Genomic DNA, 12,461 nt, shown 5'->3' with positions numbered 1-12,461 from the left:
ACACATACATATCGTAGTTGTAAAAAGTGCCACCCCTAAACGGCCCGCCCCAGTTCTGTCGAGATACTCAGCCAAAAACATCGTATCGTATCATCTCTCCCCAACTCCAAACCCCCCTAAGTGCACCCCAGTAAGAGATAATGTGATCTAAAGCTGAAGCTGACGTTCGTTTAGGGGCGCGCAATCCCCAGCGGAAGAAAAAGTGTTCATCCATGGGCACGACACGAAGCGTCATTCGATCACACGATACGGAAGATCAAGAAGCAGCGAAGGAGAGGATGGAAGTGAGTTCTGCGACCTTGGGAGATAGAGGACTCCACTCCAACCCTACCCTGTCTTTGGAGGATTGGATGGAGTAGACATGCTTACAGCATTATAGCTTATCTCGGAGATGCACGCGATGTTCGTGGTGAAAGAGGGGAATTCATTGGTAGACTGGTGGAGTTATACTTGCTTGGGTTGGTTTCAGAGCCCTCGCGGCGGCAGCTATTCTCGAACTATAGACACGACAGAGCTGTCTGGTTAAGCAGGAATTTTTGATTGCAGCTAGAACTACTGTTTTCTGGAGAAAGTGGTAAAAGTGGGACACCGATTCTTTTTTCATTTCATGGTCCCAAAAAGACCCTCGGCCCAGCCTGGGTGTGCTTCTCAGCCATTTGGATATATATATAATACAGCATGATCCAAAGAGTAGATCAATCAAAACAGAGGGGCTCAAAGAACATGGATATGATGGTATCAGTCAAGAGTTTGAAACGCAAAAACAGCCACATAAAGAAAAGAAATATCAGTCGGCTCGCTATCCAGGAGACACAGGTATGCAAAAGACATAAGATAAGAATGGGAAAGGGAAAGAACACGAAGCAGGGATGGATTTAGGCCATCAGCTCGTCGAAGTTCTCATGCGAATAAGCGACGTCGGGTAGTGGGACGGCTGGCCGACCGATCATCTGCGTGGTTGGGCCGCTGAGCCACGGCCCACGTTCTTCGTCGTTGGTACTCAGCACGCCTTCAGCACGCTTCAGAGTCTCAACATCCAGATCGGTCACGTATGCCTCCCGGTTGGTACCATCTCCGGCGCCACCTGGGAGCTTGAGCCGGACTTCGAACTCGTTGTCAAGCATCATCTCATCCTTCCATAGACGACGCTGACCATCAAATACACAAAGCACGCGCTTCTTGGTCTTGATGCTGCTGCTGGGGCATCCCCACGACTGAGGGTACCGGTCACGGTTGTTCCGCCGCTTGGTCGCCGTCGCACGCATCTTGTTGTTGGCTGAGGGTTTAGTGACGGCATTGCCGCTGCCCAGGATAACGCGAGCGGTGGAATTGCCCCGAGGAACCTTCAGGAAGTTCTTAGCCAACCGCTGGTTGGAGCTTTCGTAGAAGTCTTCGTCATCGTCGTCATTTTCGTCGCTGAATCGATCCACGGTACCAGCCGTGTCGAGTAGCATGTGTTTCTCCATAGTCTTCTTCACCTCCTCGTCCGAGTCGACTTCGGCAAGGCGCTGCTGGTTGATGGCTTCGCTAGGCTCTTCTTGTTGCACCACGCGTAGCACACAGTCATCCAGATGCTCGTAGAAGTCTTGTGCATTGCTGAAGGTGATGGAACACGTAGAACACTTGCCAGTAGCCTCTTGACTATGACCAGACACATTCTTGGCGATGGAAGCCACGGGGGTTCGCTTGCGGCAGTTGGGTGGCGTTTGCTCAACACCGTGCACTGAAGTCAGATGACGCTTGAAGACGTCCGCCCGGTTGAAACTCTTCTCAGCGGGCGACCCAGATCCCGGACAGAATCCGCACACCATCGTTCCCTTGTAATGGGTGAGTGTATGCCGATTCTTGTCGTACTTGCGTGCGAACCCCTTGATGTGGTACTCGCAAGTTGCAATTGGGCATTTCTCAGGTCTCTCGGACTGGTGAGTAAGCATGTGGGCCTTGAGGTCCTTGAACACTCGTCCACAGTCGGGGTGAGGGCATCGGCCCTTTTCCTTGGTTTCATCATCGGAGTCGAGGCTGCTCGACGCCGGGCTGGGCTGAGACAGGCGAGACCGGACCGAAGCCACAGATGGTCTTCGCTGATATGCGGAGACGGGGAGTGAACGAGGAACGGTGGAAACGGGAGAAGCAGCTGAGAACTCAGCTTGCTGGTGGGGAAAGGATTGCGTAGTGGAATAGGGCTCTTCAAGCTGGTAGTGAGATGGATTGGGAGATTGGGGGAAGAAGCTGTCCTGTGCGATCATGAATTCGGACGACTCAGGAAACGAGATGGCGGGTGGTGAAAGATGACATTGGGAGTTGGGCTGAATTACGGAAGGATCTGTTCATTAATTTGATTAGCAGAGGAACAAAATCTATGTGGACGGGAAAGCACGAACCGACACAGTTCTCAATCCACTTCTTCTGATAGAAATCATCCGTGTCCGTCACGCCGCTGACATACTCATTGGGAAAGAAGTCGCCCATGAGAGCGTCGGCGAGTCCCAGACCGTTGGTGGTCTGGATCCACTCCTCTTGGATGAAATGTGCTGTTCCTGAGTGGGGTGACCCCATGGCGGACGATGAGGCACTCGGGATAGAAGGTCCTGAAGCGGTAGAGAGACCAGGAATGAAGTGATCGGCGGAAAGAGGAAGAGAGGGAGGTGTGACGGGCATTGCAGGGAAGCTGGAGGTCTTGGGGAGAGGAGCGAAAGCGTCCGAGTACATGGCAGGGGTGTCATAATAGGGTGGTTGCAATGCGACGGAGGAATCGTGCGTCTGCGCATAGTCGCACATGCCTTCCATTGGGAAGGCGAACGGGTCGACCAACGTGGAGTCCATTGCGAGCTGTGGGACGTAGGAAGTCTGCCGTTGTCTGGTGGAATTGAGAGCAAGGGCAAGCATCTTCTTGTTGTCGGTGGTGAATTGAGCCGGACAGAGGACAAAATCGGCGAAATCTTGACTCTGCATGTTGTGCAGGCACGACCGAAAAGGAATGCGCAGTGGTAACCTGTATGCAGGCAATGAATCCGACGACTAGGGTCGAGTAAGTAAGAGCGAGCACTGCGTCTGCAGGGTAACTGAGTCAGTTGAGGTCTCATACTGGATGGTGATTGAGTTTCGGGGTAGGTACGGTACTGGGACCGGGCCGCGCGGGGGAACCTACAATTCCTGATGCTGTTTCCTTGGATGTGACAGAGCGGAACCTGTGAATACAATGCACGAGGATGTGCGATAGACGCTCTTTGTACCTCGCTGCAATTCGCAGGGTGGGTGGTGAGGAGTGACGACGAGTTCAAGTGAGGGAAGATTCGTTGGTGATGGGAAGAGATGTATGTCTATACCGGGACGATGTCAACAAATTGACAGCGACACTCAAGACAAGTGAGGGCGAGGGCCGAAAGATAAATCGGGGGAGAGGGGTGAGAGAGAAAAAGAAAACAATGATATAGACTGGAGAAGAAAGTTGACGAGGGAAGGAGGGAGTAAAAGCATTGTTAAATGTTATGTGATTGCTGGCTCTACAAGAGAGTTGAATGCTACTATTTGCGCTCATAGTGGATAAGACTGGCTTGGGGGGGGGCCGGGGGGGGGGATTGACCAACTACTGCGCACGAACTAAGAAACCACGCTAAAATAAAAAAAAAACCACGACCATCCATAGTATACGAAATAGGCCAGGGGAGTCATTTCTTAGCGCGCATCGAAAGTGACTGGGGTGGGTGTGGGTGCAGTGGGTGGATGTGAGCGTGTGGACTGTGGATGATACCGTCGATGATGATGATGATGATAGATAGTGGAGGGTGGAGGAGGGCAGTACGGCAGACAGACAGTACGGAGTACGGTAGGAAGGAAACCGAACAGACCGACCAACCCGTGTACAGTAATGTGAAAGAAAAAGAAAAAGAAAAAGAAAAGTTAAAAGCAAAAGATTTAAAAAAATAAAAAAAAAAAAATAAAATAAAAATAACAGGGGTAAATCGAAGCAAGAAGGATGAGTGGGGAATGCCGGGCAGCAGTAAAAAGAAGCAGGGGCAGGGCAGCCAGTGAACCGAGCCTGGTATTTTTGGCTCCTTCTTCTTTCTCTCTCGTTACGCCAGCTTTACCGCTAAGCCTGCTTGCTTGCCTTCCTGCATGCTGTGACGCTCTTGCTCTTGCTCTTACTCTCTCTCGCTCTCTTGCACTGCCTGCCTAGAACACCGTCGGGTTGAATCTTCGTTTCTTTTTTACCATTTATGATTTTTTGCTACATTTAGCGATCATATCAACCAAGAAGATGTCATTTCGATTTTTGGACCATGATTAATTCAATTTGAATTATTGCTGCTTCCCGCTCCCTGTTTCTCTTCTTTCCCGACACGATCCGAGCTTGTCATGAACCATAATTCCAGTCTACTTTTGTTGGGGTGTAGATCAGTACTTCCCTGCTATACTCAGTAGAACGAGATAGGCCAGCCCGGCAGCAAATGGTGGATAGGATCGGGAAATCTCGATTGATAATCGGAGGGGGAGGGGGGGATCGGAAAGAAAGATTCATAATCACGTAAGCGGATTTAGGGAGAATTTTCTGGGGTTACAAACTCACAAACACAAAAAGTGACAAAAGGAGAAAGAGGAAAGAGAAGGAGAGGGGGAAAATTTCCAAATGGAAATCAGACCCACCAACCTTGAACATTGAGAGATAACTCGACTCGTCCAAAACATTCATCCCCTCCTCCCTCCTACTATGTAAGATCATTGGGCTCGGTGGTGGTGGTTACCAGGTATTTTCCAAATCCATCGTCATCCATGCACTTTATCTGTTATGCTTAATTGAAGATCTTATGTGTTTATTGTTTCAATCATGATTACCTACACCTTCTTTCCTTGGGGGTCGAAAAAGGCTTCTAGGCATTAGCAGAAGCATTTCGACTATCAACTCTAGCATGAGGACAGAGAAACATTCAAAAGTGAGTCGGTGAGACCCATTTTGCAGGCACACACGGGGTCGCCGGACTTGGATGCGGGCTTGACATTCGTATCCGCATCTTGTTGTCGGGAAGTCCGTGGTGGCACAGATAGTACCATCCCTTCACAAGAGCTTGGCTATGCCGATGGCCCGTTTGAATATAGACTATGGTCCTGGAGACCGCGCTATTGGTTGAGATTAAACTATCTCTGACATCTCCGCGCTCTGGTCGGCTCTGGAGTATTTATCGTGATCAGAGGAGCCCGGCTGGGGGAGAATAGCATTCATTCATTATACTCGTTACAATGGTACCGAGTAAATTGTATGTTGTCGGACGTTTCCTGTCCATGTCCATGAGAATTGTCCAAGCCAAAAACCGAAAGGGAAGATTGACCGGCAACATTCTCCCTCACACCGTGTCCTGAAGTCATCTGTCTGAATCTTTTTCTTTTCCCGTGATTGACATGTCAATCCTGGCCCCATGTTACAAAGTAGGCACATCGTCCCGTCAACTCGGGTCAGACTTCAGATCATCCTCACTCCACTAGTAAATTAGTAAGGTAGGGTAACTAACTAACTAACTAGGGCGAGTCCAGAGAGTTCCCCGAATGAGGCTAGTCGAAAAGCACTAGGGCAGATGGATCTCGGCCTTGGCCGTCAATTCCGAGCACAATTCGCCAAACTTTGGAACTCATGGGCCTGTCGACGATCTTAGTTTCAGCTCCACCCCGTCACAAAGAAAACGTGCATCTCGGATCCTGACCACTCAATTGGCCGACTTCGAAGGATGGTGAAATGAAGCGTCATTGGATTAGCAGACGAGTGGCCCAATCACCGGGCTGCAATGATCCCAGAGTGCCAGTCAGTGAGTGACAGTACTTCCGGATTCCGGGACGTGGGACAGACCTCTGAACCACTTTGGACCCAAAGTGGACGCCGACGAACCTGCCGCCATTAATTACCCTCAGAGCCGCAACAAGCTCCGTAAGTGTACTGGTCTGACAGTCTAAGGATTTGCCCGTCACAAAAGGGTCACATGCTCATCTTGATTCTTCTGGCGGGGCCCAACCGAACTCTCTTGAGGAGAACGGGCATTGTGACTGCAATACATAGTAGACTCGGGATCTCCTCTACTCTGGTACTGTATTTCTGCCAAGTATATCTTTTTTATTTTCGAGAAATAAACAAACAAGGGGTGATATCATCTAAATGACATCATGGCAGCAATCATGGCAGACGTACTCATGCTCAGCAGTCAAAATTGAGGCTGCCGGGGTGTGCGGGTCTAGTGTGGCTCAGCAGGAGTGCTGCAGACTGTCAGTCCGGAAAGCGGCACAGAGAGAGGATACACTCTAGGGCAGCTACGCTATGATGCAAATTGGAGGGGAAATAGTGCTCAATGATGATTTATGTTGATAATACTACAGTCATACTAGACCCGAAGAGAAGAAACAATGACCAAGGATGATTACAGCCCTTGTAGCTACCAAAGCCTTGGAATCCAACAAAATCAACTCATCCTGCAGGATAAAGGGGGGATTTCCCTCGACAGCGACCGGATGGTATCACTAGTTTTTCTAGAGTAGGTAAAGCACGAAGTAAACAGCTGCTGCCAAGGATGCACGTGCAGATTAGCACACAGACAATAGACATAGTACCTACATCATGACCAGCAGCAGCAGCATCGGCATCATCATCATCATCAAAAATTCAAACCGAGCGGATGTGTTGCCGACGCTCTTCTCCGAGAGAGCATCAAAGCGAGCGAGGGTCGGCGGTGAAGATCGTGCCATTGATACCGATTTAGCGCCACACTCTGGGTTGAGCCACACTTCAACAGCCTATGATGTGTCAGTCGGCGGATCTTCCCGCCTTACCATTGGAAGATCCCCGTGCATGACGGGCTCCGGGATTCTCATTTGAGGCGCAGTCGGCCTGTTCTCACCGCTTGATCGCGAAATGGACCCATCGCTCCCCCCGGAGGGGTGTTTTCCTGGAAATCTGAAACCGTAGGGGGAAGATTCACCAGCCCCGCGGACAGCAGCCCTGAGAGGTCCAGCAAAATGCCCCATCCACTCACTGCATGCATGCATCCCAATCCTTTGAAGGTGCTGAGTAGCACGCTAGAACATCATCGACGCTTCCATGCGGCTTTGTTGAGAAGAGAATCCTTGTCGTTACTTTATTATGTTATTACTCATATTATCCTTTTCAATTATCAAATAAATAACATTGTTATGCAATAATACAGTCCACCATACCATAGTCTCGTCTCGGTGTTGCCCGAAGTTCTGACTTGATTATTTTGTGACCACCAGGAACGGCCAAGCTTCTTGGTCAACAGTCTAGATGCTGTTCACGCTAGGATACCACTCATAGATAATGAATACGTACTATTGAGTACTGACCACCAGTCCACCACAGTCCCTTGAAGCCCAGGGATTGAAGGTCACCTGGTAAGAAAAAAAAAATAAACCAAAAATGGAACAGTACTGCGGGGCAGAAATCATACCCTGCTACCGTACTCGGTGAAACCACTCAATATTCCCTCGTTGAGCCCTCTGCCATTTCGAACCTGAAACATTCCAGAACTCGCTCGTCGCATTCTCTGTACTCCGGACTCCGCGCGCATCACCTGTCAGTCAAATCTGTCATTCCTGCACTAGGCGAGCGGCGTGCAGATCTGAAACGTAAATCCGATGAAGTAAGTTATTCCTGAGCATCTCCTGATCTGCGTCGAAGTACGAGTATCATCACGCATCCATTCCCGCACAGAAGGAAATCTCTCTTCGTGTTGAACAGACTTCTAGTTACGCTAGGAGTTTAGTAAACGACCATCGTAGACCCGAGCTCTCTCGCTACTTCAGAGTGGACCGCAACGGCTGTGTCCGTGAACATCGACACGAGGTAGGTGTGTATGACAGCTGCCAACTCGGGCAATTTCCCAGCACGTGGCATTGGCACCTGCGACCGCAATTGTAACTTAAATGATCCAGCTTCAGGGGGGAGGAGAAGAAACAATTTCGAGGTACCATGCTGACGGATTTCTCCTCTCCTCCCCTCCCCTCCCATGATCCTCATCAGTTAGGGGTATGACTTTGGGGGCCAAATATGCATCACCGCTCGCTTCCACGCTACGTAAAGAGCTTAGCAGCTTTCTTTCTTTATTTGGACAATCTGACCCCGTGGTTAATTTATGATGAGGTTTTGATATTAGAATCAATATGCGTTCTCACCAAGAGGGCTGGGTGTCTCTGGTACCTAGAAATAGATGCCTATGGTTTGAGATGATCTGTCTGCGGCTCCCTGATTAGATCATCATTCCCTTGACGTGGGTCATTCCTTTCCCTACTAGGTACAGGCATACATCTCTAGCTCGGGATTTATCTCGAATCCGGAAAAGGAAGATGGCCATTTGAGCTGAGCCTGCTTTCCATCTGTTTCATCAACAAAGGCTGTATGCAACCTCCAGAGTCTAGGTCGCCATTGTTTGAAGAATGTTAGGGGTAGCTTGTCATACCATTGATCGCCACAATGCGAAGCTGTACCATCCCCAGGTTCTCAATTCGTGCATGAAACTCGCAAGTAACGTACTGTATATGCCTTGATGACGAAATCTATTCAAGCTGGTAAATAACCTCACGCTTATCGGTCGCTGTTTGCATACGATGTGACCAACATTATCGTGTCGCATGGATCCTCTTTCCTCCACCCCGTTCCAGAACTTGGCCGGGACAAACTCCAAATAACTGCTATTCTGCAACTGAGACATGTCCAAGAAACAAAAAAAAAACACGCGACGGCCTATTCTCATGTTCTCTGGCGATAACCACAGTATCGCCGAATTCGGCACCCGATTCGACAGTGCCTCATACAACCTCATTCCTCAAACTCAATTATCTCCAGTTCCACTATGGCAGACAAGGACCCGGACATATCCATCGGTATCATGGCGACCGGTATCGATCCCGGAGTATATTTTGAATTTTAGCCCCCAATTACGGTCACGGTATCCAAATACGACTGCCAATATAGTGGTAAATTAGGGGGAGAAAAGGCACTCTGCAGGGATCCAGGATTATTAATGATGGGCGGAATTCGACCCGACAACCAATTAGTAGGGTGATATGAGAGAGAGAGAGAGGAGAAAAAAGAAAAAAAAAAAAAAAAAACAAGCGCCAGAGCGCCGCAAGGCTAGCTCCTACTAGTTAGTTGGTGCTACCAAGTCCGGGCTAAAGATAGCACTATTGAACGAAACAGACTCACAGAGACTAGACTAGCAGCTTGTTCTTCCCCGGGGGCTTTGTTATGCTTCTTTGCTGTGTGTTGGGGCCCCCGGCGCGTTGACAACATCCGCGATATACTCCGTCGGAACTTCATCTATCCAAGCGCTGGGATGCTGACCCCTGACATTTACATAGTACTGCGAATCGCCAGTCAGCTCGCGCAAAGAAGGCTTCCAGAACATCGGGCGTGCAGCTCTTGAAACTGACGTGAAACGTCCCAGTGCTGAGAATTCTTTCTTAGGTGCATGGGCTAATTTTGGTATCTCTGACAAGCATGATGCCAATGGTCTAGTCGCTGAGAAGCGCGGATGGGATGGCTAAGCTCTCTGCGACTCGGGGGCTTTTGGCCAGACAAATTGCAAACTGCAAGAACTTGGAGCTTTCTCACTTTCGCATTTTCATGGCAGATGATTTGTCTCACTCACGCGGCTCGATTATTGAATCGATTTGCGGGTGGGAGAGGCACACTCACTCACGGACGATCGCTTAATTGCGTTTTCGGATCTATCGATAGGGATAGATTAAAAAGAGGGCCACTATATAAACTTCTGGGTGGTATTTTGACAGCTGCTCAACCAAAGTCTGCTGTGTTAGTGGGCCGTGATGTCCATCGATCAAGCTTGCCCCACGTTCCCCTTAACAACTTGGAACCAAACGGACTACCCCGATTCCCCGACCATCACTCCAGTTTTTACTAATCACTGACTGACTAGACTTACTCATAGGCTCAAGGCTCATAAATTGGAGTGCGAAAGAAGCTCCACCATCTTTGCTGCTAAGGCAGCCTAAAGGCTGCCCCCCGGGATCATAGTGTTCCCTGCTCGGAAGGCCCGGAGCCTACCGCTAGTTAGGGGGCTCCCCAGCGGAGCAATTGGCGTATCACAACTCCCATTCTGATTACTATTCTGGAGGATTGATTAAGCCTACTAGTGCAATACACTACTGGGTTGAGTTAATCTATTTTAGATTGTTCTATATGAAAATGCGTCAGTTAGTAATTAGGATTGACAGCTAGTGGGATCATAGGGGACCACCTGCATTCGCTCATGAGGCAATCTGATTGGTACCACATCATTCCCAAAAGAGATCAGAGGCAAATAGTCTCGAGACAGTTGCTCATGAGGGCATTGGCAGTCTAGCACGGACTGATTCAGGTAGCTGTTGTCGCCGTCGGATCATGGACAAGATCCGTGCTATACCTGTCAAGTGCCAGGCGAAGATCGGGCTTCAATTTTGCATGCACACTTCCTACAGTATGAGCTAATCTCCTCAATGGCTGCCCTTCGTCTCACCCGCACCTCTTCCCTGGCGGAATTACTTACCTTATGTCCGAACAACCCCAGTTATCTCCATTGGATGCCTGGTAACTTAGAGTCAAGGTACCCGGCCCGGTTCTTACAGAAGTTTCAGTTGCCTTCCTTTAGGGTTGCTCAAAGGACTCGCCTATACATCCTTTTCTGGGTAAGATGCCAAACAACGATGATATCACATGATCCTCCCCCTGCATGAGATTCCGTCACCCAGACAAGACTCCGAGACCCTCTCTCCACCTTAATCTAGCGGGTATCGCGCTGCCCCGTATCGACCGTATCTTGCTCGCAGGATTTCCATTGCTTCCATGAGTCCATATCGTGTCCTTTCCAAAGCCCCTAAAATGATTCGGATGGATCTCGATCTCGAATGTCTCAGACTTAAATTGATGGTAGTTGCACGGTTGGTCGGTCTCCAGAATACAGAGGTAGCTACCTAGCTGTATGGAGTACCAATACACGCACTGTGTGTCTGGGCTTGCGTTGACATCGCCTGAATTCCTGCAGCTTGTCCGACGATCGTCCCTCCAAGTTGGGACTCCGCGCGGTCCAACCAACCAAGGCATGCATGTGGACCTTTTTTTTTTCTCTTTTTCTTTTTGGGTCGCTAATTTGCCCTCGCGGGGTCCTGTCGGTGACCACGGGCTTTGAATTGCCTGCGTGCGGCCCGATCGATCAATTGCTCTATCGACTTGTCTTGCCGTGACAGAGGTTAAGTTAAGTTACTAGGTACTCCGTACTGTACCTTGAGTAGGTATTGGCCCTGCACATCATGCACAGACCGAGTCCTGACTTATAATCAGGTAAACCCCTCCCCCCCCCCCACGCTTGAGCAAACCTGTAATCGGCAGATCGACCACCGCGGCGGGCAGCGGTTTATCTTACCGAACATAGAAAGCGGGCTAATCAAGGTGTCCCGTGGTCATCCAGTCTACGGAAAGTGATAAGGTATGCTCTTGTTTCTTCTTGTGCAAGACATCAACCAAGTTTTCCTTGAACCTCTCCCTACGTATAGCATTCGAAATGTCATATATTGCCTCCTCCTTTCAACAATAAGAAAAGTGAGCGGAGAGAATTCGGTACTGGGAGTTCGATGTTGCACGCATCCATATAATGTCATTGTACTGTACTTATCAGTACTGTATCACTTTGCCCGCATTGCAGTCCGTGTAACCCCAGCGCATGTCTTGCCATGCAATCGTTGCCACGCATCGCATCTCGTAGGGCTTCCAAGGAGGAAAGGGCTCAGGACAAGCCGTCAGTATAACCTCTCATCCAGCCATTTGGGAAAGCCAGGCAAAGAAAAGTGGGAAAGAAATAGAAAGTCTAAAATCCTGGCCCGTCGAAAAAAAGGCGCTACCGCACCGTCCATAGGTTGAATTTTCTTCCTATCGTGGTACAAAAGTCCCCTCCCTCCTCCAGGTGAGAACCAACAATGAGGATGCATGTTACTCTAAAGCTAGCAGAGTCTCCACTGTACTAGGAAGTTGGGGAGGGGAGTACGGACAACCGTCCCTCACTTGTCGGTCTTCTTTTGCCCCGGGTTAGTCTCTTGTGTGATTCTCTGTGCATTGCGTTTCTATTTCCCTCTGCAGGGCAAGATTGGATTGCGTAGATCGTGGTACTGTGCTGGATATACCCAGGCTTTCCTTGTGCAAAAGCGAGGTGACGACATACTTTCCAGATGGGATGCAATGCTGATCATTGTAGGAACCGTGATTAGCCTCCCCTTGCTCGCTCGCCCTTTGCAGAAAGAGTGTCTCACTCTTCGAGGTGCACAGTACAACCTGGGAATTGGGCTTAATTAGCTATGAACTACATCATGGAATTCTCCATTGAGTGTGCGGTCGCGCTTCTCCCATAGGCCCTGGTATGCCGATTCGACTCCCTCAAAGTAGGACACCAGACCATCATCATCGCAGAAGCCGCGCAAGG

General features: G+C 49.5%; 1 protein-coding gene across 1 annotated transcript; it reads right to left on the bottom strand.

The window, feature by feature from the left end:
- Nucleotides 1-586: 586 nt before the first annotated feature.
- zfpA (putative C2H2 finger domain protein) lies at nucleotides 587-3,441 on the bottom strand. The gene is made up of 3 exons (XM_025650084.1): nucleotides 3,149-3,441; nucleotides 2,382-3,051; nucleotides 587-2,323 (listed from the first exon to the last, which is right to left on the bottom strand). Exons 2-3 carry the CDS (start codon nucleotides 2,950-2,952, stop codon nucleotides 876-878), a joined length of 2,019 nt encoding a protein of 672 aa, XP_025500049.1. The 5' UTR covers nucleotides 2,953-3,051; nucleotides 3,149-3,441; the 3' UTR covers nucleotides 587-875.
- Between the last annotated feature and the right edge of the window lie 9,020 nt (nucleotides 3,442-12,461).

Source organism: Aspergillus aculeatinus, assembly GCF_003184765.1.
Source record: "Aspergillus aculeatinus CBS 121060 unplaced genomic scaffold BO66scaffold_52, whole genome shotgun sequence".
Lineage (NCBI taxonomy): Eukaryota > Fungi > Ascomycota > Eurotiomycetes > Eurotiales > Aspergillaceae > Aspergillus > Aspergillus aculeatinus.
The sequence above is the reverse complement of the archived record's forward strand: the minus strand, read 5'-3'. Positions and strand labels throughout refer to the sequence as shown.